Below are 27,492 nucleotides of genomic sequence, written 5' to 3'. Positions count from 1 at the left end.
CTGAGTTTTAGTTATTATAGCTTAGTTTTTATTTTGTTTTCGTCAGTGAAAAAAGGTAGTCGATGAACATTTTTTATCATAGTTTTAGTCGACGAAATCAAACACTGCTCTGAGAGCGAACAAACGGAACCAAATGGACCCAGAGTGAAACATTCTGGACCGCTGGTGGTCCACGGACCTGGCGTTGAGACCCAGTGTGTTAGGTGATGATGCAACGCCAGCATGGAGACATCACTGTGCCAAGTCCTGGAGTCTGCACGCATCGGTCTTCTTGACCTTTAGTACACAGTAAATCCTCCATGTTAATGCAGCCCTTTACAACTCTGACAAATGCACACTGGTAACCAAACGGACGCCTTACATTTGTACATTTCACAAGAGTTAGATTAACACCATCACTCTAATAAAGGGGAGCACACACTGGACGCGGGCGGCTGCGCAGCGTCGCGCGTGAAGTGCCGCGCGGTAACCCCAACTGGATGCGGCGTGCTGACACACAGCACATCCATTTCCCCGGGTGGGGAGAACCATGGGAGAACATGTTCACCGTGCTGCAACGCTTGAAAAATAGAACAGCGTCGTATCGGAGCGGTAGGCGAGGCGGCAGACCCGCGGCTGCACGAGTTTGACGCCGCTGGTGTGGGTTAGGTCATTGAAAATAATGGGGACGTATGTTTTTACGCGCCGCCTCCGTGCCGCCTCCGGCCGCCTCCGGTGTGTGTTCCCCTTGGACGCGGGGGCGGCGCAGGCGGAGCGGGCGGCCCGTCAAAAAATAAGGCCCCATTATTTTCAATGAACTAACCCATACTGGCGGCGTCAGACTCAGACAGACTTTGCACCCACTGCACACATAATGAAGTGGAAACCGAGCTACACTTCCTAACTGCCTGCTGTACCAAGACATCAGAGACACATACTTCCCACAGATCATAAACACATAAGGAGAGTTTGAAAACATGACCAAAGATTAAAAAAAAAACTCCCATATCAGCTGGGTGAAGTACAACAATGTGCAAACACGGGGACCGCCCATAAGTCAGAAAGCTCATTAGTCAGAAAGCTCATTAGTCAGAATTTAGTTAGGGCTAGGTTTTAAGGTTAAGTTTAGGCATAGTTTTACTGAGGTTAGGGTTAGAGTTTGGGTTAGGTTTAGGCATAGTTTTACCGAGGTTAGATTTAGGCATAGTATTTTTCACCAGGTTCACCAGATTCTGACTAATGAGCTTTCTGACCAATGCCATGGCACCGCAAACACAGCAGCAAGATATGTGAGCTGCTAGGATATCAAAGACTACTGATCCTGGTGTATACATTCCTGCACTGTCTGCATCGAGTACATGAGTACACTCATCTCATCTGAACATATTTTATTTTGATTGTATTATATTGATTGATTGTATTGTACTTTGTACACTTCTCCTTTGGCAATGTAACGTATTTGTCACGTTGTAACGTTTTCTCATGCCAATAAAGTCCTTTGAATTGAATTGAATTGAATTGAATTAAATTGAGAGAGAGAGACATACATTCAATACACCCCTACCTGGCCAGGTACTTAAGCCAGGTGTTAATTTATACTTTTCCTGTGCATGCACACCCGCGCACACACGCACTATCACGTGCACTCGCACGCACGCACGCACGCACGCACGCACGCACGCACGCACGCGCACACACACACACACACACACACACACACACACACACACACACACACACACACACACACACACACACACACACACACACACACACACACACACACACACACACACACACACACCACACACACACACACACTCTCAGTAGGGTTTAAATAAGGTGAGGTCTGTATAGAACAGGGGATTAGGTGAGACCAGCCTGCCCTTGTTTAATACTATCTACTGAGGAATGTACCTGTCAGACAGACAGACAGACAGACAGACAGACAGACAGACAAGGCCTGCCCATAGTATCTCCGAAATGTTCGGTGAGTTGCGATTTCCGACATGCAAATTTCCGAACTCTCATTCGGCGTAATGCTTTTCAGAACTCGCGAGTGGCGTAATTCTGTAGTCGAACCGGACCTTTTGACCGAAAGGTTCGGTCTGTCTGTCTGCCTACAGACAGAGACACAGAGATTACACAGAGAGTTACCAGCGCCCAAGGTGGAGGGGCCTTCATTATTTTATACTTTAGCTATAGAAAAAAAGCAGATATACAAGCTTGTAGATCTGCTATTTTTGAAAAGTCGTGAAAATGTGTGCAAATCTTTGAACATGTGTATTTTTTAAGCGAAAATTTTGCTTCTAGGGGGGTCCCTGGAACTAAATATTTTGAGATGGGGGTCTGTGGCTAAATACTGTACATATCATTTTGGGGGTCCTTCACATGAAAAAGTTTGAGCACCACTGACATAGAAACATAGGTTTAAAAAAAAAAAAACTTCAGACACTTTCACACATTTTCACGAAAAATAGCAGATCTATAAGCTCCGCGCTGTGAGCTTGTATATCTGCTATTTTTCAATAGTTAAAGCACAAAATAACACAGGGAATCCTTAGGGCCCAGAATTTGGTGCGACACCCCTGTGTATATCTTTAAAAAAGTTTGAGAAAAGCAGAGAGAGAGAGAGTGGGGGGGGGGGGGGGGTGAGCTGTGCCTAAACTACCTGTGTAGAGAAGCAGTGTTCTCCTCTGGCTCTGTGTGTAACACGAGCCCGTCCGCATTGTTCTGTGACGGACAGAACAAGACACAAGTGGAGAGACAGCCAGCCAAGCGCTGCAGGGATCGAATTATTCTCACACAGAGGAAAGATTTACCACCGCCCCCGCCAGACTACCCCCCCCCCCCCCCCCCCCCACACACACACCCCATCCCCCCTTACCCTTCACTCACAACCTCCCTCTCTCCCTCTTATCCCCCTCTATTCCTCTCTCCTCTCCTGACCTCCCTTCTGAACCTCATGTATGAATACAATCCCCATTGCAAGCAGAACTGCAGACTCCATCCCAAGTTTCCGCTGTAAGTCTGAAGACTCACCTCTTCAGACTCCACCTCACCCCCTAGCACAGGGGTCGTCAATGTTTTCAGGCCAAGGACACCTTAGTTGAGAGAGAGAGATGAAGCAGGGACCCCCACAACCTGTTCATAGATTCCATATAGTTTCATTGTTTGACAGCACAATCATCTGTATATTTTGGATTCATGTCAATTTGTGTTTTTAGTAGGGGTGTAACGATACATTTTAATAGCGATTCGATACATATCACGATACATGGTTGACGATACGATACATGGACGATATTGGTTAATTCATGGTGAAACGATACGATTCGATTCAATGATTTAAAATCGATATAGTAACTATTTAGCAAAGAAATTAAATCTGTGTGAAAGGTGTGGATAGTTCAGGTTTTTAAGGGAAACATGTATTATTATGGATATAAATAAGTAAACACTGTGATTATCTGCCAAATACATGGACATTGTATAATGACAAACCTGCACCTTGACATGAACCCAGAGATTAAACACATTTATCGATAGACCAGTGTAGCTATATGGAATGGAAAAGTAATTAAACCCCTCCTTTTAATTGTTTCTTCTTAGGGACAGAACGAAATTTATGGAGGGGGGTCACTGGAGGAAATGTATATGCCCTGATATAAAATGCTATGACCCTCCCTCTGTATGTGGGAAAAAATCAGTGGCCCTCCCCAACCAAAAAAAGAAAAGAAGATCGCCCTCCCCTAAAACATAACATTTTATACATGAGTAAAATGATCCCTAAAAACATAAACTTATTCATAAACGCAACTGCAGTAATAATAGCACTATATACGAGAACATGAATAAAGCAAATTCACCTCCCCCTATGAGACTCGAACCGGCGGCCCCACGGGACGAATGGATCGTTAGCACAGTGACTAATGCACTGAGCTATCTTCACAGATAACATTTTAGTGAATAAAAGTGAACTCTAGAACTTAAGCTACCACTTCTATATCATATGATGTTACAGGACTTAGGAGAAGGCTATGAATGTTTAATCTGTAAACTCACCGCTTCATCTATCTGTCTGGGAAATTTTATACGCAAATGTGAAAGTGAAGAAAAATGCTTTCCATTGGAACACTGCCATCCTTTAAGATGATCCACTGCCGGCCGAACTTAACCCTATATATTAAAACAGGGATGCCATATGTTTCATCAATGAGACTATCCCTAAAAGATTCCCGTTGTGGTGGAGAAAGAAAAAAAGACGAAAAAACCTCGAAGCCAAAATCAAAATCCAAACAGCCACACACACGCAATTCCAGTAGGACTTGCCTAACCCCTCTGATCTTCTTGTTGTCCGTGCTCTTCTCTAATTTAGTTTCGAGTCTGACAAGACTCTCCTCAGCAGAGAGGGTCTGCAGCGAAGCTCTTAAATTGTGATCCAAGTAACTTTTAGTACGCACATTTGTTCTCTTGATGTTGTAAGACGCCATGTTTGTTGTGTTCTGAACTTTTCCCTCTGACTAAAAGTATTGTCGCTGCCAGGAAGAGCGTCAGTGATTGGCCAGAAACTGCACACGCCTACTGGCTGGATAGGCCAAGCTAAATGATTGACACATAGAAGGAACAATGGGAAAGGCTCAATAGCCCAGCTGTTGGGAAAAACCAAGATAAGCAACGGAGGGGTGTCAATGACTATTGTTGTACTATTATTCAGGAAAGCTGTAAAGAAAATATGCATATAAAATCCGGGCTCATTTTAAAAATAAAAATTGGATGACCCTCCCTTGGACTCAAAGTAAAATTTGATGACCCTCCCTCAAACTAAAACTAAAAAGACATGACCCTCCCCTATTTTCCTCCAGTGACACCCCTCCATAAATTTCCCTAGGTCCCTTAAAAATGCTAAATACAATGCATAAGTAGGTAGTATCGATACAATCGATTCTTTGCACTGCCGATTCGATACGATACAAAATAAAACGATATGATTCGATTTTAGCTGTTTTCATTTCGATATACTTCGATTTTTTAAGTTAAAAACGATATTTCGATACAGTTACTATATCGTTACACCCCTAGTTTTTAGATATTTAACCACTTGAACCGTCAATACTTAATAAACTTGACCTTTCACTCTGTACTTAGTCTGCTCTTTTCCCCCTCTACACCAAATCTCTTGCCGAAAATAGCCGATCTATATACAAGCTCACAACGCCTCGCAGCGCGAGGCGTTGCGAGCTTGTAGATCTGCTATTTTTGGAAGTTCTCAGAATATGGACGCTAGGGTTCAAGTAGTTACTATAAAAAAGGAGAAAAAAGTTTCTATCACACAAAGATTTGGAGGAACCCCTGTAGAAACTCTGAGGACCCCCTAGGGGTCCCGGACCCCCTGTTGAAGACCCCTGCCCTAGCACTCACCTCTTCAGACTTTTATTTTTATTTATTTTCCCAACTGTGTCACTCTAGCGAGGAGCGCCACAGCCCACTCTACCCTGTAATGGCTAAAAACAACTAACTCAACTAACACCTTGTTAATTGGGCTGTGTTGTTTGTAAATGTGAAATTTTCTATTATTTGTTGCATATCTGCTGTGCTATTTTATCTTCTGTATTTAGCATTTTATTTGTATTTTCTAATTCTCTCTCGTCTCCCCCTAAAGAGCACCATTGCACTTTTGACTGTAACTTGTATATTAACCACTTGAACTGGGGTTCAAGTGGTTAATATAGCGTAAAGCACTTTTGACCTGGTGTTTGACAGTTGCTAAATACATATGCATTGCCTTGCCTAATATGATCAGGCCTCATCCACCCTTATCTCTCCTCCTGTGAGCCCTAGGGATGGGACGATATGAAAATGTCATATCACGATGATTATGACGAAATAAATTTCGGGATTTACGATATTATCGCGATAATCAAAATCCATTATCCTGGGGTGAAGAAAAAAGAGTTGAGCCGGAAGGCAAAGCTCTCTGTCTACCGAGCAATCTTCGTTCCTACTCTCACCTATGGTCATGAAGTGTGGGTCATGACCGAAAGTATAAGGTTGTGGGTGCAAGCGGCCGAAATGGGTTTCCTTGGGTGGCTGGTATCTCCCTTAGAGAGAGGGTGAGAAGTTCAGTCACCCGAGAGAGACTTGGAGTAGAACCGCTGCACCTACACTTGGAAAGGAGTCAGCTTAGGTGGTTCGGGCATCTAGTACGGATGCCCCCCGAGCGCCTTCCTAGGAAGGTCCTCGATGCGCGTCCCACTGGGAGGAGACCCCGTGGCAGACCAAAGACCAGATGGAGGGATTATATCTCCAAACTGGCTTGGGAAGGCCTCGGTATACTCCCTGAGGGAGTGGAGGAAGTCGCTCAGGATATGGAAATCTGGAGGTCTCAGTTGGAACTGTTACCCCCGCGACCCGATTCCGGATAAGCGGTTGAAGATGGATGGATGGAACATTTGCGACGCGCTGTGAGCTTGTAGATCTGCTATTTTTTGGCAAAGACATTTGATGGTGTGAAAAAAGACTGTATCAAGTACGTATATTATAAGTACCTTTTACCAATTATAGAGGGTTTAAGTGGTACTGGATATGCAGCTCAGTAAATAAAAGGTGAATTGATCCCAGTGCATGACGGAGCACAATATCACGATAAATGAAATCTCCACGATACGATTATCGTGAGTGTTTTTTATCGCGATAAACGATAACATCGCGTATCGTCCCATCCCTAGTGAGCACCCACCTCCCTTCTCTAGGCACGGGGCAGTCGTATAGCTGAGCGGATCAAGAGGAATCCGCCTCGGAATCAGTGGAATCTCGGAAACACAGTGTATCGAAGTGTCCCTGACCAAGAACTTAACCAGTGGTGTAAAGTAACTAAGTAAGTTTAGTAGGACTGTCATCTAAAGGGGTACTGTCACTTTAAAAAGTAATCTTAAAATATTAGTTAATATGTTTATGATGTCATTGTGAGAAGGCGCAATTATAAGCCAATCAAATTAATTGACTGTACTTAGACTACTTACTGTACTGGTCAGCTGTTGCTGGGGGGCGAGGGGCAGATTACACAGTGACATGAGCTTCAGACTATTTCAGACCGTTTTCAGAGAGACCACGTGACCTACTGTATCATACTATTATAATTTCGGGGCGTGTCAACGGGCCTTTAAGTAAAACATGTGAGTACTTTTTCTGCCCTTAAGCCCTAGTGCTCATCACAAAGCTATCTGAGGGCACTGGATGGCTGCAGGGTCAGGGCGCGTACCACACAGGCTCTAAAGGTGGTTGCACACTGGTGCGTTTTTCGGGCCGAATATCGGAGTGAATTTCGGAGCACGCAAATAAAAAAATCAACCTCACGTTATGTCAGTCACGTTTGCACACTGCCGCCCGTTTCGCGCACCACTCGGTCCCTTGCTCTCTCTATCTCTCTCTCTCTCCTTGCCCTGAAAAACGCATTTCGCAACGGAAAACGCAGCAGTGTGCAACCACCTTAATGCCTGGCTCTGAATTCACTGTTTGATTACCGGGCCGGCAGGAAATTTTGCTTCTGGGGGGTCCCTGGGACTAAATATTTTGAGATGGGGATCCGTGGTCAAGTACATATCATTTTAGGGGTCCTTCACATGCATGAAAAGGTTTGAGCACCACTGACATAGAAACATAGGTTTTAAAAAAAAACATAGAAGTATTTGAAATATTCAAAGACTAGCACAAATTTTCACGATTTTTCAAAAATAGCAGATCTACAAGCTCGCAACGTGGCACTTGGTGCCACGCAGTGAGCTTGTATATCTGCTATTTTTCAATAAGCTAAAGCACAAAATAATGCGTAATAATGTTTTCCCAGTCTAAATGGGTTAAACCCCCTCCCACTATGAAGAACATTCATGGTGGGCCCGCAGTGAATCCTTGTACCCAGGGTAAGTATAACATTTGAGTACTTTTTCCACCACTGATGACGAGGCTGGATTCCCAGGACCTCCCTCTCCTCCCTCTGCCTCCCTGTTCTCCTGGGTTCTCCCCAGTTAGCGTTGAGCTCTGAGGTGAAATGTGAACCTCACTGATCCCCACAGCATTCCTGCTCAATCTCAAAGGTGAAGCAACGCCCCTCCCCGTCCCCTACTCCCTCCCTCCCTCCCTCCCACCCAACCAACATGGACACACACACACACACACACACGCATACACACATGAGCTCTAGCCGACATATGTGGAAGCAAAAGTGCGTACATGAAAAAGTCAAAGACAAACAGAAAGTGTTGCACACACTTTACAGTACATACTACATAGCCATGCAGGCGCACATGGGTACTTGCACGAATGCAGCCACGCACACACAGCCGCGTGCACACACATATACACGCACGCACGCGCGCATGCATGCGCGCGAAGACATGCACGCATGCATGCATCCGTGGACGCACGAACGAGCCCACCACACACACACACACACACACACACACACACACACGCTCTCTCTTTCCCTCTCCCTCTCTCACACACACACACACACACACACACACACACACACACACACACACACACACACACACACACACACACACACACACACACACACACACACACACGCTTTACAGGGTGAAAAGTCTGATTGAGATGAAGCAGGTCTTTCTGTGAGGAAAAGCAGGGAGGTCTACACACACACACACACACACACACACACACACACACACACACACACACACACACACACACACACACACACACACACACACACACACACACACACACACACACACACACACACACACGCACACACACTATACAGTTCAGACACAGACACTGATCAAAAGCAGTGGTGGACATTAATAAAGTACATTTACTTGAATATCTGTACTTTACTTGAGCATTTTTGGACACTTTCACTGATTCACTAACTACATTTCTAGGGATAGAAAACAACATTTAGGCTTTGAATTAATCATGTGAAAAAAAAGTTTATATATTAAAATGTAAATACAGCAATGCATTTGTAATTTGTCTTTTTAAATACTCGATACATTATTTTTAAAGCAAGTACTCAAGTATTTAAAAAAATTGATTAAGCATCTTCCATTGGTAGTTGAGTAAAGTTTGACCAGGAGTATCTACTTAAATACGGCCGTTGAGTACTTGGTCCAGCACTGCTCAAGGATTTGGACATAACATCCAGAAGAAAAAGTGCTTTTTTTAATCTCTCTGTGTGTGTATGTGTGTGCATAGTCTCTGGCAATTCTCTGTCAGCTCTGCTTTGAATCTGGCATCTTGTCATGAAAATGTTTCACAAGTTATTGGTACATTTATGTTTATTCAAAAAATGTTTGGGGCTGTATATGATTCCACCTGGGCAGACCTTTGTTTATCAGCGGTAGTAGCATATGGACAGGAATGGTCTCGAAGTCAACAAGATTTAAATGATTGATTGTTATGAATTGCTATCGTACCGACACGTTTGAGGAGCTAAAACCCTTTTCCTTAAGTCTGATTTATACAGACAGACCTTTACTAATCCTGGGGAAAATGCAGTTGCCAAAAGCAGCACAGGGGAGTTGATACAGCTAAGGGTAGCAACTCATACATACAAAAATAAATACAAAAAAATAAAAGGGGGGTCGACAGGTAGCAACATACTGGGACATGAAGAGTGACCCCAGGTTTACAGAAACAAAAAGAACACGCCTAAACCTCTGCACCCCAGTATGTACACCAGTAAGACTCCCTAATCTGGAGATAATCGACCGCCAGATCGCATATGTTGTCTTCAAAAAGCAACCTCATGGTGGCGCTAGAAGAGGGGCATGTGAAAAATCAGGGGTGGAGGACTGGAGGTTGTCGTTTGGCAGCCAAGGAGTGTGTGTGCAAAGTTTGGCATGGATAGGGGCAACGGTAACGGAGATAACAGTAGGGCCAAAGGTGTGATGTGACGGACAGACTGACTGACGGAGGGACTGACTGACAGACAGCCGGTGGAGGCTTTCATAGTAACTTGCGATCGCCAAAAGAAGCCTGGGTTTCCGAGGCTACTTGCAACCTGACGGTCGCAATCAAAATGCAGTGTAATATATCACATTTTAATGTTCATATTAGCCATGTATTAATTATGTACGGTAGATTATTGCAATAGAAAAGGGACGTTTAGACAGCACAATATACCGTCAACCCCCAAATAGTCCACGAGTGAGGGAAGAAAAGCCAGAGTTTATGGCCGTGAGTGAGAGGCTGAGAGGAGCGATCATTCTCTGCATGGTACATCCTCAGGGCAACTGGCACAAAAGACTGACCGAGTGCATTGCACTTAGTTGCAATTACATACTTAGTGTTGCACACTGTACATCTACAAGCTCAATGAGCTTGTAGATCAGCTGTTGTTAGAGAAAAGCACTGAGCATTTTGCGGTCTGCATGGCAAATATCTTACGAATGTCCTTGAAATTCTTCTCGCACTGACAGGTCTTGTCAAGTGAGTTCTCCTAAATGCACCTGGGATTAGCATACCAGCTGACAAATGTACTTGAATATGTCATGTATGACATAAAGGCTGTCTGTCTACTTAAATTGACTGACAGTGGTGGAAGAAAGACTTGAATTATTAATATTTTTGTACGTGAGTTTAAGTACAAAGGTACTGGCATCAAAATATACTTAATGTGTATAAAATACTTATAAAATGTGTCAACCTTTTAACCTACAGGTTAATTGGTTAATGTATGTTTTGTTATAATAATCTAAATCTACATAGTAACGTGTGTTAAGTTAGTTCAAGTTCAAATGATTCTAGTCGAGTAAAAAAAAAAATATTTGCCTCTGAAATGTAGATATTGATATGCTCAAGTAGAGTAAAAATACATAAAAGTTGTACTCAAGTACGGTACCTGAGGGAATGTATTTTCCACATTATGTTAATTTCCACCACTGCTGACTAATAAGGGCTTGTAGCATCATAGTAAGAGCAGGTAAGTGTAACAGACCAGTGAGTTTACAAAGCTGACACACAGCGCTGCCTCCAAAATATGGTTGCTTGCCCTTGCGCGACCAACATTTTAATTGTGTTCAAAAGTACAAAACGTTTTAAAATACTTAAGTGTTCAAAAGCTTGCGTTGTGAGCTTGTAGATCATTTTTTTAATCTATTTTCAGCAAAGAGCTTTGGTGTAGAGGAGAAAAAGAGCAGACTACCGGTAAGTACATAGTGAAAGTCAAGTTTATTAAGTATTGAGGGTTCAAGTGGTTAAATATGGAATGTATGAACAGGTTGTGGGGGTCCCTGTTTCATCTCTCTCCCAACTAACAGGTCCTTGGCCTGAAAACGTTGAAGACCCCTGTTGTAACGACACAAATCTTGCAAGAGAGTCCCTGGCTTTTCGGATGGAGGTCCACGGCCAAATAAACATGCTCATTTGGGGGTCCTTGAACATGAAAAGGGTTGAGAAGCACTGGGTTTGAGCTGCAGGTAAGTGTGACAGACGGATGTGTTTACATAGCTGACACATAGAGCTGCTTCAGGAACATTCCAGCGCAGGTTAAAGGCCTCTTGGTGGGATTAGCGCATGTTTAGGTACGGTCCATGTAGAGGCCAACCTTACACTGGCTCATTAATGCAGTCTGTCTGTCTGTCTGTCTGTCTGTCTGTCTGTCTGTCTGTCTGTCTGTCTGTCTGTCTGTCTGTCTGTCTGATTCAATGGGAGAATAACTGAAAGACTTGGAACAATGTGTCTGTCTGTCTGTTTATCAATAGTATTCATCTAGCCATCAATCCATCTAACTATCCATCCATCCATCCATGGAAATAGCAGATCAACAAGCCACAGCATGTCAAATTATGACATGTTGCGAGCTTGTATAGAGAATGAGAGAGGGCCTCAAATGATAAGCTGACCTGCTTGTACAATGAGATATATATTGGGATTTTACCTGGACAAACAGGATATCTCTGCTCTCGGGCAAAAAACCTCCTAACTCCAAAATGTTCATTTTCTGGCAAATGAGCTCAAGTGGAGTTAGGAGGTTTTGTCCCAAGCACTTTTTACTACTTTCCATTGGTTCAATATTATTTTAACCAACACTCAGCTGTAAAGGGTGTTCAATAGCCCTGATTTATGCCAAAAAAAAGTTAAGTTTGGCCAGACAGTGACAATATACAATACCTGTGCAACACTGGTAACAAGTGATATGATAGAGCACCGCATGTCAAGTGGAAGACAAGTCTATTCACTGCTCCACGGTGCGAGTGATCGCCAGTGACGCCTCACCACACCCGGATCTAACCGGAGCGCTTTGGCGACGACGGACGGGCTTTGTCTCAAAAGTTCAAAGACGCAGTCCGTCACCATAATTCTAGCCCTGCCAGCGTGACGAGGGCAGCATGACAGTTGTGCAGTGTGGGCGCTTTTGTTTCCGACGCCACGCGCGAGTCTCGACACATTTCGGGGGGGAAGCGCCGGGGAAGGCTTTCCCCTTGACTGCCTCTAAGCTGCTTGCTGTCCATCACAGCAACCACAGGGAGTTTGATCAGGAGCCGAGGTGGCCAGGAGGATGGCATGCTGGCATGGGCCGCGGCGATTGGGTTTCAGCCTGGATTCCATCCACGCTACGGACGTCTGAATGAGTGCTGCCGCTTGCACTGTATGTACAGACATGCACACAGTGCCTGTGTTTGTGTGTGTGTGTGGGTGCGTTCATGCACACGCAAGCACACACGCACGCACGCACGCACACACACACACACAATATCTACTGTACTTCTTTAATAGACCCCCAGGTCATACGAGGCCCCCAGTAACAGCATGCCATCCGTCTCACTGTCCAATCAATATACTGTCACGGAGGAATGCTTCCATCACTTGTTGTTCCATCACCCAGCTGATGGTGGCGCTGTATCAGTAGCGTTCACCTCACTGTTATGTACATAGACAACAAATAGTATGAGTAGCATGGCAAAACATGCTGCCAGTTGTAACCGCTGTATAAAAAAGGTAGGCCATATTAATTAGATCAGTGGTTCTCAACCTTTTCAGGCCGCGACCCCCCAAATAATCATATTTTAACTGGGGAGCCTACTCTATGTATACAGGAAAAGAGTATTCCTTTTTCTTTTTATTCTAGATGAATTTGTTATAAGTCAGTTATACAGACAGTGTCTGTATACTTTGACAGTATACTTTAACAGACAGACAGACAGGCAGACAGACATACAGACAGACAGACAGACAGACAGACAGACAGGCAGACAGACAGACAGACAGACCAGTAACTAGATTAGAGGGTCAGTTCTAGAAGGGGACAGTCCCTGAGGTGAGCCACTGATTAGGCCTTTGTGACCAGATGCAGCGGGCACTAATCAGGGGTTAATGGGCAGACAGGGAGGACATCAGGACAGGGTGGGACAGGGTCAGTGGGCGGCCCAGACGGTGTATTTGTCCCGCCCCCTTCCTCAACCCCTCCCTAATAAGCTGACAAAATAGAGTATCCTGCCTCCGTTCTCCCCTGGGTCATAGAAATAGATTTCTATATATTTCTAATACCAGAGGGTCATCTTAACATTGTGTCATAAAAGTGATGTGTTCCAAACATAAAAATAAAAACTCAGCCCGGCGATTCTGTCAGATATGTGACTCTGTGTAGCTTATGATATTGAGTTACATTTGATAACGTCTGTGTTTGGAGAACATGAAATAATTGTATTACTCTTTGGATAAATTAGCAGTTTTTAACCGTCATTGATGCTTCACAACCATATGAATAAAATCGCCGGGCTCATTTGTGTATTTTTGGAACACAGTTGTTACGGTATATGCCACGATGCTATTGAGACCCAATGGTATTTTGAATGGAATGGAAGGCTTCTAGCGGCAGTGATATCGGACTTCGGTTCTCTCTAGCATAACTTTGCTGTCGGGCAGATAACCTCTTATCTCCTAATTTAAACTTTTTGTGTTTTTTTCGTAAATTAATTGATATACACTACAGTGTCACACAAAAGTATCAAAAGTAGCAGATCCACAAGCTGGAAACGCGATCCAAAATGCCGTGGCTCCCTCCACTGGCTTCCGTTTGTGGCCCGCACTGAATACAAAACACTGATGCTGACCTTCAAAGCAGCCAAAGGTACGGCTCCTCCATACCTCCAAAACCTGATCAACCCCTACAACCCCACCCGTTCACTCAGATCAGCCAACACAGGGATGCTGACAGAACCCTCACTAAAAACCCCAGGACAAAAATCCACTTGTCCTAGACAATTTGCCCTCCTGGCCCCCAAACTGTGGAATAAACTCCCTGTCGCACTTGGAACTACAGACTCGCTCCCTAGCATCCGCCGTGGATTCAGACTCCACCTAAACCCATAGCACTAATGTAACACTCCCCTTCCCTCGATGACCACACATGAAGCTAGACAGCATTTTTAGGTTTTAGAAAAGTTTTTGTACTGATATTAGGTGCGTGGTCAACTTATGTTATTGTTTCTCTAGATTGATATCCCTATGCATTTGTTGTATTGTTGTTGATGTACTGACATTATCTTGCTTATTATATTGATGTATTACCTTCTTATTGTAAGTCGCTTTGGATTAAAAGCGTCTGCTAAATGCCTAAATTGTAAATTGTGTCTCAGTTTTAGCTCGTAGATCTGCAATACAACTACCACAATTGCATGAGTTATAATGTATTAACATACTCTACCATACTGGATTAAGTTATAATGTATTAACATACTCTACCATACTGGATTAAGAGAAGGACAGATTTTAATGCAGCAGCATTGGGTTTCCTGCTTGCTCAGCAAACCCAAGTCACAGTGTTGTTAGTGTACTGTAAAAGCTGTCCACAGGGGCGTCACAGGGGGGGGGGAGTGGGACTGAGTTACTAGGGCCAAGGTGGCGGGGCCTTAATTATTTTATATACTTTAGCTATTGAAAACTAGCAGATCTACAAGCTCACAGCGAGCTTGTAGATCTGCTATTTTTGAAAAGTCGTGAAAATGTATGCAAATCTTTGAATATATGTATTTTTTAAGCGAACATTTGTAACTCTAATTTTGCTTCTGGGGGGTCCCTGGAACTAAATATTTTGAGATGGGGGTCCGTGGCCAAATACATATCATTTTGGGGGTCCTTCACCCCCCAAAACCCCCCCTGTGAGCTTGTGTATCTGCTATTTTTCAATAGTTAAAGCACCCAGGGCCCAGAATTTGGTGCGACACCCCTGGCTGTCCATGACCTTCACAGCATCTCTTCTACTCTCCTCCATACCTCTGCCAACCAGACACTATATCATCACTGTTGTCAGGCAGAAAAACTTGTATGTCCAAAACCTTTCAGGAAATTGAAAAAAATTTACATTGTTCCAATTGACCCACTGAAATTATTATTTAGTCAAACAAACACGTATTAATACTTTTCATTGGTAAATATGTATAAAACCCACAGACTAAACTAAGAAAAAAAAATGTACAGCTTAAATTAATGAAAAAACAAACAAAAAAGTGACCAGGTTTCTGCCTGACAGTATTGATACTATGCGACAAAACACAACTGGCTTTACATACTGTAAATTATTATATCTTACTGAATATTTCTTTTATTTATTTTGTATTAATGTATTGTATGTGTATGGCAGAGTTTTTTGACATTTAGGTGCTGGATGTTAGATAGGACACCTACTGGTTGTCAAGTAGCCATGCCTGAAGCTCATGAACACAATACCGGTAGCTCCCTTAGCCCAGGGGGTTCACAAACATGTTGTAGATTGGTTATCTACAAGCCAATCTACAAGCTCACAATGTGTCACAATGCGACACGTTGAGAGCTTGAACAATTTTGACAAAAACAAAAAAGAAAAAGTGACCATTCTGCATGATGTGTATTTTTACCTTTCGTAGTTTAAGTATATTTTGATGCCAATATGTTTCTAGATATTTTAGTACATGTTTTGACTATAGAACTTTTACTAGTATTTCTACATTGCCACTTAAACATCTCATTAAGTATTCCACCACTGGGTTTCAACCAGATCTGAGCCTTGTTCACTTTTATGATCAAATTATTAAAATAAAAATGATAAGAAAAAGAAAAGAAAAAATAAAGTGCTGAGCTACTCTTTGGTCACACAAAGTCTAACGCTGATCAGTCCAGTGTCTTTGCGGGATCAGCACCAAAGAAATAGACAGACAAGCAGACAGACAGACAGACGTACCCTCTAAAAGCCTTTAGTTGTTTATTTGGCAGGCATAGTGCACATTAATGACACTTTATTACGATTATGACTTATGTAGACAGGATTCGGTGTAGGCTAAATATTTCCATCTGTAGTCCCCAAACATTAAAACAAGAAAATAGAAACAACAATAAAATACACAAGTAGCAAAAATACAATACAAAAAACAATTGTACGTGGACAATCAAACAAACAAACAACAAAAAAATTATTTAAATGTAGAGTATTCCTAATACATTTTAAGGCTGCTATGTGGCTAAGTGTTAATCATTTCTGTAACACTGCTGGAGCAACGGTGAGCATGTGGCCTCAGGTCCCTGTTCCTGGTGTGACTTTTCAACAATGCACCTCACAACCTCCTCAAATCTGTGTGTGTGTACTGTGTCATATTGATTGACGTCGTGGCCTGTGATTGTCCAGATCGTACTAGTTTAGTGATGAATGCAACAGCATTGATACTCCATCAATACGTTGCAGGTTGTGAGTGAATGTTCCTCTTCTGAAAACCATCATCTTCACATCATCTATTCTTCTTCTGATGCTTGGAACCTGTTGCCACTTGTGCTTTTATTTATTTATCGTTTTAGTGATTTTATTAGGCTCAAGTTTTTTCGTTTTGTATTTAGAGGTTACTTTTTTCTTTTGTTGTTGCTGTTGGTAGTCATGGCTGCCAGTTCCCACCTGATGTCTCGTGGGAGAGCCGACTGCTCCAGACTGTGCTCGATAACTGCCAGCTTGCACAACGTCTTCAATCTAGGACTTAGGTCTAAGATGTAGAGGTCATTGGCATTGGATGTGTCCCATCCTCCAAAGACAACGATATGATCCCCCACCATGCAACAATAGCACATCCTGGTCATCAAAACACATGGACCTTCCCCGCTGGGCTCAACCGTCTTCCAGGAGAAGGTCTCTGGATTGAATTTCCACATATCATTGAGGGTGTGGTTAAAGTTGCGGCCACCAAATATGTACATCTCTCCATTGTAGACGAAGGCCGAATGAGCGCAGCGTCCTTCTGGGAGGAGCTGTGCCGAAGGCGCGCTCAGCCAGCAGTTGGTCTCTGTGTCAAACATTCTGACATTGTTAAAGTGCTCCGCGTGGCCCCCAAACACAAACATCTTTGTCCCGATGATGGTGGCAGAGTGACGGTATAAATCAGGAGGCGGGGTTCCTCTGGGGTTTATTAAGGACCAGAGCATTGTGGTGGCGTCCAGCTTGTAGATGTCATTAGTGCCCCCGTTTAGGGTCCATCCTCCAAGGATATACATGACCTTCCCCAGGACAGAGGCCGAGTGTTGCTCCCTCGCCTCTGGCACAGCGCCAGAGCTATTGGGCAAGAACCATCTGTGGGTGTCGACATCGAATGCATAAAGCACAACGGACGACGGAACCCCGCCCCAGATGAAGATGGCTTCCTCTATGAGCACAGCTGTGTAGCGGCTGCGCATAGAGGGAACCCCAAGGGGGCGATTTCCTTCTCCATTGGTCACGGGGGGTAATTTCATCCAGCGCAAAGACACCGTGTTGAAGACGTGCACTTCAATCTGATCGCTTTCACTGTCCCCTCCAAAGGAGTACACCTTGGGACTCACGGCTACCGCCGCTTGGAGGGATCTCTCCGGTCTTCCTCTCAGATGTAGGGTCCAGTTTAACATTTCACTCGCCAGCACCACCGTCTATCGCTTGCTGGAAATTAGCGCACAGGGGAAGTTGATAGAAGGCAGGTCAATATAGGTCAACCCAGGCTGTCACTATAGAAATAAAACAACTGAAAAGATGTTTTGCTTATTGGACAATTCATTTTAAAGGCCAACTACATGGTTGTGATGACAACATTGTGATGCCATTTTGTGCCTAAAAAGGCTACTCTCTGCATGATTGTATGCGCCAGAACTATTTTACACATTTGGCGTTACTAATCACAGGTCGCCAAAGTTCCTATGAATATTAGTCGACTACGAATTTCTTTAGTTGAGCACAGCCCTAAAAATACACAGCAAAATCCCCAGTGTTAATTTATCCATGTGTTACACTAAGAGGGTACAAATGTAACCAGAGGTCCATTTGATTACATTTGTATCCTCTCAGAGTCACCGAAGGAGACAAGGGGGTCCCTGGCCCCAGGCTACAGATGGGGAGGTATAAAAACACACGCACACGCACACACACACACACACACACACACACACACACACACACACACACACACACACACACACACACCAGTGAAATGAGACATGACATGCTGTATGCATTTCAACTGAGCTAAACAAATGCTTAGTCAAGCCGTGACAAATGCCCTGAGGTGTTCCACCTGGCAGTGTACGAGGATCCCTGCTGTTCGTTTCACTATAGCTTCAATTATACATATAATATATGCACTGGTCTATCAAACATGTTTACACCTGCTGTTAAGGACTGAGGAGCTCATGACCAGTATATGAATGTTCACATGACTTACACAATTAAAAAACAACAATCATATGTAGACTACTAATTTAAATGTTCTGTCTCCTCACCGCTTTCAATGCAATACAGTATATTGTTAATCTGGCCCAGATTATGGATTATCATTTGAACCTCAATAAGTCTTTTTGCCTTTTTTATCCCCCGATTTTTCTAACCCATTTTTCACCCGGTGCCAATGCCTAAACTGTAATTCTGGGTGTGACATACCATTCTGAACATTAGTGTTGGGTTGAGTTCAGATGGATTTGGATTGCAGGCATTGTGCACATGCTGTGAACCCACGCAGGCATCTGAATCGGAATAATGCACTCTACAAAATAGTAAGGAAGTATCTAATCTGTTATGGGCCCGGTGCTGGATTTGACACCAGTTTAGGACTCTTTGACTATTCAGATTTCAAATAAATAATTTAATACAATGGACTGTAGTAATTGAAAAGTGTCATGAAAACCTGCCTGTTTGGAATTGGAACAGCTGAAATCAATAATATAAGTTCTCATTAAGGGAATGTGGGTGTGGCCCCAGGGTTGACAGTTGTCCATATGCTCCCTCTGTGGAGTCAACTTAACACAAGTGGTGTAAAGTAACCAAGTACATTTACTTAAGAACTGTACTTGAGTACAGTTTTCAGATATTTTGACTTTCCTGGAGTATTTCCTATTTTCAGTACGTTTACTTCTTCTCCACTACATCTCAGGGGCAAATATTATACTTTTATTCCACTAGAATTATTTGAAAACTTTGGTTACTTTTGTAGATAATCTTTTGAAAATAGCCGATCACAATAGCTCACAATGAGCATTGTTGAGCTTGTGGATCTTCTATTTTCAAAAGATTTTTATTTTATACATTTGAAAACTAGTGAAAACATTCTGCATAATGAGTATTTTCTACTTTTAGTACTAGCTATTTTGATGCCAGTACTTTTGTACTTTTACTCAAGTAGAATTATAATTTCGGACTTCAACAGAGTATTTCTACATTGCAGTATTGAAATGGGAGTGCTTTTTCCACCACTGCCTAACACTGAGGGCATATCATGTGTATTGGCAACAATATGAAACTATAGATGGGTCCTTCCCCCTCTTCTCCAATATGAATAATCAGAGTGTTTGTGTGTTTTGATGTTCATCCTATCTGGAAGCAAACCGCAGAAACAAATTCCCAGAATCTGCAAATGTGCTTGGCGATCTAAACTGATTTTGATTAAAACAATAACAAAAGGTCTGAAAAAAAAGAAGAAGAAATCATCATCATCAATAACCATGAAATCCCTGAGCAAATGTTTGTGGTGAAGACCATGGGATCCATTTCTCCCTCTTCCATCCAGCTATGAGGAGGTACAGTAGCCTATTGTTGCTGTCGGGCAACTCCATATTTCAATTTCTTTATTCCTTTAAAAAGGAATTTTACTTTGTTGTACAAAAGTTGCAAAAATAGCAAAATGAGCTGATCCACAAGCTCACAAGCTCTAGTCTACAAGCTCACAATGTGTTGCGATGAGACGTGCGGTGAGCATGGAGATTGGCTATTTTTGAAACATTTTGAACGTAAAAGTAAAAGTGGTTACAGTGTGTCTGTCTTTTTCATAAATATTGAACCAATGAAAAGCATTAAGAAAAGCTTGTGACTTGATATAGATCTACATTGGAACACAGGTTATTTTTCTTTTTTTTTTACATTTCCTAAAAAAGTACCCGTAACTGTTTTGGACATACAGTAATAATACAAGGTTTTCTGTCCGACGATGATAATACTAGTTTCCTCATAAATATGCTGCTCTTGTCTGACCACTGTAGGTGGTGTACGCGTGACCCCTTGACCTGTTGACCTCTGTTGGGTGGAGCTAATCTCTAATGCCTCCTGGTTCCACTCTAATACATTACATCCCATAATAACACATCCCTCCTAAAAACCTTCAGGGGCCGTTCCACAGAAAGTGCGAAGGGCTTTGGATATCATATCCAGAGTGCCTCCAACTATAAGCGCGCAGAGCATTTACACCGTTGCTGTGCTCGAAAGTCGTGTCATCTGCGTCATTAGCACTAATCGTCTAACTCAGGGGTTCCCAAACTTTTTTGTCTCAGGGCACCCAGTAAATATCTTTTTAATCCGAGGCACCCCTACATTATAGTTTTCACTCCCAGCACCTTTCGGGTGGAAACCTTGTATGTCCAAAACCGTTCGTTTTGTATTTATCATCTATAAAATGTACTAAACTAGTGAAAACAGCAGATCTACAAACACTGTAGATCGGCTGTTTTCACTAGTTTTGTGCGACAGTCTTGTATGATGAAGCAGGGCTTTGCTTTACCAAAAGACGTACACATTTGAAACTTGGAGATACGGGGTTTCTGCCCGACAGTGACGATATTTTAGTGATTATGTTGCGAGAAAAACGTTGAGATAATAGCCATTTTGGTTAGAACTGACTGATAACTTTGTATTTCAAGTTTGAAATGGTACTAGATATTTTTTCAAGTGTCCAAATAAATTCCAAATATTATCAAATGATCTCGCGGCACCCCTGGACTGCCGTCGCGGCACCCCAGGGTGCCCCGTCACCCACTTTGAAAACCCCTGGTCTAACTGAAACAACGGTAAACATGGACTTCTAATGCTTATCGTAATGATTCAAAGTCACGTGGTAAATGTCAGACAACACTTGAAACACCCAGGGCGCTCTGGCTAAAAATCACTGGCCCCCGAGCGCACTGAAAAAAAGGTGATGCTCAGTGCTGGGAAGAGGAGTATTCCATGTCTTTACCATGGCAGCAGGGGTGTCGCACAACATTCTGGGCCCGGGGTACAAGGATTCACGGTGTTATTTTGTGCTTTAACCATTGAAAAATAGCAGATGTGAGCTTGTAGAGCTGCTATTTTTGAAAAATCATGAAAATTTGTGCATGTCTTCTCAGGTTTTTTGAAAAACCTATGTTTCTATGTCAGTGGTGCTCATACTTTTTCATGTGAAGGACCCCCAAAATGATATGTATTCTGGCCACGGACGCCCGTCTCAAAATATTTCGTTCCAGGGACACCCCAGAAGCAAAATTTGAGTGACAAATGGAGAGACAGCCGCTGGCCGCCGCGTCCACGTCCATGGACGCGACCGTGGACGCGTCCATGGACGCGGCCGCGAAAAAAACGTCCGCGGACGCGAGGCCGCGTCCACGGACGCAAACGGCCGGCCGTGGACGCGACCGTGGACGCGGCCGTGGACGCAGACGGCCGGGGACGCGGCCGTGGACGAGGCCGCGGCCGTGGACGCAAACGGCCGGCCGTGGACGCAAACGGCCGGCCGTGGACGGGTCCATGGACGAGGCCGCGAAAAAAAGGCAGCGAAAAAGAAAAAAAAAGGTGTCTATTGTATGTATTTTTTGATGGAGAATTCAAATATGACCTTCTTTTTTGCATAGGACAACTCTAACCTGCATCAATTGGTATTTTATAATTGCCAATTGTACCCTATCCATCTAAAAAACAAATTGGATGTCTATTGTATGTATTTTTTGATGGAGAATTCAAATATTACCTTCTTTTTGGGATAGGACAACTCTAACCTGCATCAATTGGTATTTTATAATTGCCAATTGTACCCTATCCATCTCAAAAACAAATTGGATGTCTATTGTATGTATTTTTTGATGGGGAATTCAAATGTTACCTTCTTTTTTAGATATGACAACTCTGACCTGCATCAATTGGTGCATCAACCTACTTACTATCTATCTATCTATCTATCTATCTATCTATCTATCTATCTATCTATCTATCTATCCATCTATCCATCTATCTATCCATCTATTTATTTATACTTCACCTTTAGTCCAGAAGAGAGTTCAGCCTCAGGAACTTGCACACATGGAACTGTGTCATGACTGTGTCATGGAGCTAAAACAGAGCCATGTTAAATACTCACAATGACTCTGATGGACCAATCAGGGTGGTGGTGGGGGGAGGGATCAACAATAGACAGAAACTGGATAATGCTTTGTTAACTGTCCCACCTAAGTCCCTGCTAGTCTGAACAAACATCACCTTCCCTCTCATAACACTACTACTACTACATTTATATAAAGCTGCTCTTGCATTTGAATTCAAGTCTGACACAAGTTAAGGTTAACTTAGGTAGTATTTCATTTCGCTGGCTTTTAGGGTCTGTGTGAGTGTGTAGGCTCACAAATTATTATAATTGTCATTAAGTGACTCTGAGATCTATCCATCCATCCATCCATCCATCCATCCATCCATCCATTTATTTATACTTACTGTTTACATTTTCTATAAATATTTATTTCTATATAAAACTCAGTTGTGTGGAGTTATTGTGTGCCTTTTCTTGTTTTCTTGTTGCTAAAGAGTCCATTTGTTCACTAGACATTAAGTCAAGGTTACTATTTTGAGTTGAAGCTAAGTGTTTTATTGCTTTGTGGTTTAACATGATTTAAAAGGCAAATTCATTGTTATGGTTACTTTAGAAGACTGCTTTTGCATTCATGAGTTAAGAGAGCCAAGCTAATTCAAAGAGTTAGGTTAAAGGAACACAAAACATGACCTAACTCACAGCTGCCATTGGACAGACAGTTACAACATACTCTTATCTTTCACAGAACAGACAATTATCATTTATTATCTATTTGAGACTATGTAGCTGCTCTAGGGGAAATAGAGCATTATATCAGCATATTCAATTGATAATGACCAATGGGTGCCAGTTTCTAAGTAGTTAAAGCATATTAACATAACAATATATGTGGCCTAGACATGGATATTGCCCAATCAACTCGTAATCTACAGAAATGTCCACCACATCACACAGTATAAAACCTAGTAGGCTTAGTGGATTACCTATGTTAAATCATGTCAGGTTAGTTTGGTTCAAGATTCAAGTATAATAATTTATGAGACAAAAATGTAAACAGCACAAATGTACAATCACATCTAGGCTAGAATGATAACATAAAGTCCTGACTACTCCTTGTTATTGTGGTCCTAAATACTACAATGATTAGTTTGGATGCATTGCTTCTATCATGTCCAATTAAAAATAAATACATTACATACATACAGAAATCTGCCTTCTCCTGTATTGTATTAGTGACATTCATTATAAATAGTAAAATAACAGGACAGAGCAAAAAAGGCCTCTGTTGTGTCTTTATCTGATCACATGCAATCAGACACTCACACTGCACAGCAATACTTTATTACAGGCTCAAGGCCCACAGGGTAAGAAGACCATACATTACAAAGATAATAATTAAAAAAACAACAACAGAGTACATTCTCCAAGCCCCACCGGAGCTAAAGAGGCACTCATGCCAGTGGCCTCTAACGGTAGACGTGTACCTGACAGAGTTTTCCCCACATTGGTTACAGATATAAGGTTTCTCTCCGGTGTGAATTTGTTGGTGTATTTTGATATGTTCCAGTCTAGGAAAGCTCTTTCCACACTGGTCACAGCAATAAGGTTTTTTTCCAGTGTGATTTTTCTGGTGTGCTTTGAGATGATGCATATCACTGAACCTTTTCTCACACTGGACACAGCAGTATATGGCTTCTCACCAGTGTGGATTTTCAGGTGTCTTTTCAGAGCCGTCTTCAGAGTGAACCTTTTCCCACATTGGTGACAGCAGTAAGGTCTCTCTCAAGTGTGAATCTTCTTGTGTTGTACGAGGCTAGATTTTACAGTGAAACGTTTGCCACAGTGTTCACAGCAGTAAGGCTTTTCTTCGGTGTGAAATCTCTGGTGTACTTTCAGAGCAGCCGTTAAACTGAACTTTTCCCACATTGGACACAGCCGTACGGTTTCTCTCCTGTGTGAATTCGTTCATGTATTTTGAGATAAGACAATCGAGTAAAGCTTTTCCCACACTGGTCACAGCAATAGGGCTTCTCTCTAGTGTGAATTCTCAGGTGTTCTCTTAAAATCCCCTTTTGAACAAATCTTTTCCCACACTGGTCACAACAATCTCTCCAGTATGTGAACGCTTATGATCTTTTAATTGTCCAGACGAGCAAAATACTTCCCACATTGTTCACAGCTGAATGGCTTCACTCCGGTATGAATTCTCTGGTCTACTTTGAGATAATAAATTGAGCTGAAGGCTTTTTCCACATTGGTCACAACAGCACTGTCTTGGTTTAACTGAGGACAGCACAGGACAGGGAGAGAAAACACACACCTGATAAGAGCCAGATTCACACATTGATCAGCATTTAAGTAACATCATCATTATTATTGTTGTTGAGTCTGAAAAGAACAATACAATGTGATAGATCTTTACACATCTGACCCATAACATTATTAGCAATTCACATGGTTACTATAATAGGTGAGTCTTCTAGCTTTTTAAAAAAATAATATTTCATTAATTCTTTCTCTTACTAAGTGGAACATCCCACTTCTTAATTGTATATTATTTGGAAAGGGTTGAGTAGCAAAATGTTTGCCATAAATTCAATGCTGAGTTGCATTTGTTTTTCTACATTTCCCCTTCAATGTATTATTACAATGTATTTACTATTTCTTACTTAGGTCTACTTAACTTTGTATTTTTACATTATTATATTGATCAACATTAACACATAGTGTGCGTTAGGTTAGGTTAGTTGCAGAGTGTCCACAACTGTCCAGAATACACTGTACATCATTTCAAGACTCCAGACTTCAAGTGAAGATGAAATCTCTAGACGGCACCAGCGGCAATTCTGATGAACAGGTGGAACCCAAAGACCATCAAGATCTCTGTAAGTCACAGACTGAGTAAGTCTCCAGATGAACTCACACACATCAAAGTGTTTAAACATTACTTTTATCATTCATGACATAATATCATGTTACTGTTACCTACATGCCTTTATATGGGGAGAACCAAGCAACAACTTTGACCCAGTGATGATTTTGCTTTTAATAGAAAGGAATCCCGTACATTGTTGTATGTTAAATTACTTTCTGATCTGTTTGTGTTCATTATAACAGCCACAGGAAAGATACATTGTTTCAGATTGTTCCAGAGACTGATGACAGACCCTGGATGTAGCTCTGTCAGGTACACGTCTACCATTAGTGGACACTGGCATGAGTGGCATGAGTGCCTATTTAGCTCCGGTGGGGCTCGGTGAATGTACTCTCTGTTGTTGTTTTTTTAAATTATTATCTTTGTAATGTATTGTCTTCTTACCCTGTGGGCCTTGAGCCTGTAATAAAGTTTATATATTGCTGTGCAGTGTGAGTGTCTGATTGCATGTGATCAGATAAAGACACAACAGAGGCCTTTTTTGCTCTGTCCTGTTATTTTACTATTTATAATGAATGTCACTAATACAATACAGGAGAAGGCAGATTTCTGTATGTATGTAATGTATTTCTTTTTAATTGGACATGATAGAAGCAATGCATCCAAACTAATCATTGTAGTATTTAGGACCACAATAACAAGGAGTAGTCAGGACTTTATGTTATCATTCTAGCCTAGATGTGATTGTACATTTGTGCACATTTTTTTTACATTTTATTATACTTGAACCTTGAACCAAACTAACCTGACATGATTTAACATAGGTAATCCACTAAGCCTACTAGGTTTTATACTGTGTGATGTGGTGGACATTTCTGTAGATTACGAGTTGATTGGGCAATATCCATGTCTAGGCCACATATATTGTTATGTTAATATGCTTTAACTACTTAGAAACTGGCACCCATTGGTCATTATCAATTGAATAGGCTGATATAATGCTCTATTTCCCCTAGAGCAGCTACATAGTCTCAAATAGATAAAATAAATGATAATTGTCTGTTCTGTGAAAGATAAGAGTATGTTGTAACTGTCTGTCCAATGGCAGCTGTGAGTTAGGTCATGTTTTGTGTTCCTTTAACCTAACTCTTTGAATTAGCTTGGCTCTCTTAACTCATGAATGCAAAAGCAGTCTTCTAAAGTAACCATAACAATGAATTTGCCTTTTAAATCATGTTAAACCACAAAGCAATAAAACACTTAGCTTCAACTCAAAATAGTAACCTTGACTTAATGTCTAGTGAACAAATGGACTCTTTAGCAACAAGAAAGGGCACACAATAACTCCACACAACTGAGTTTTATATAGAAATAAATATTTATAGAAAATGTAAACAGTAAGTATAAATAAATAGATGGATGGATGGATGGATGGATGGATGGATAGATCTCAGAGTCACTTAATGACAATTATAATAATTTGTGAGCCTACACACTCACACAGACCCTAAAAGCCAGCGAAATGAAATACTACCTAAGTTAACCTTAACTTGTGTCAGACTTGAATTCAAATGCAAGAGCAGCTTTATATAAATGTAGTAGTAGTAGTGTTATGAGAGGGAAGGTGATGTTTGTTCAGACTAGCAGGGACTTAGGTGGGACAGTTAACAAAGCATTATCCAGTTTCTGTCTATTGTTGATCCCTCCCCCCACCACCACCCTGATTGGTCCATCAGAGTCATTGTGAGTATTTAACATAGCTCTGTTTTAGCTCCATGACACAGTCATGACACAGTTCCATGTGTGCAAGTTCCTGAGGCTGAACTCTCTTCTGGACTAAAGGTGAAGTATAGATAGATAGATAGATAGATAGATAGATAGATAGATAGATAGATAGATAGATAGATAGTCAGTCACTTATAGACAATTATAATAATTTGTGAGCCTACACACTCACACACAGACCCTAAAAGCCAGCAAAATGAAATACTACCTAAGTTAACCTTAACTTGTGTCAGACTTGAATTCAAATGCAAGAACAGCTTTATATAAATGTAGATAGATAGATAGATAGATAGACAGATAGAT

The 27,492-nt window shown here is 42.0% G+C and overlaps 1 protein-coding gene across 1 annotated transcript; it reads right to left on the bottom strand.

The window, feature by feature from the left end:
- Nucleotides 1–12,299: 12,299 nt before the first annotated feature.
- Nucleotides 12,300–17,847, bottom strand: LOC308288766 (kelch domain-containing protein 3-like; the record flags this gene model as incomplete). Its single annotated transcript, XM_080730236.1, has 2 exons — nt 12,300–12,453; nt 16,871–17,847. The coding sequence occupies 2 exons, from the start codon at nt 17,845–17,847 to the stop codon at nt 12,300–12,302; spliced, it is 1,131 nt and encodes a 376-aa protein (XP_080586362.1).
- Nucleotides 17,848–27,492: the final 9,645 nt, after the last annotated feature.

Source organism: Nannobrachium achirus, assembly GCF_963921795.1.
Source record: "Nannobrachium achirus genome assembly, chromosome: 7".
Lineage (NCBI taxonomy): Eukaryota > Metazoa > Chordata > Actinopteri > Myctophiformes > Myctophidae > Nannobrachium > Nannobrachium achirus.
This window is presented reverse-complemented; position numbering and strand designations above follow the sequence as displayed.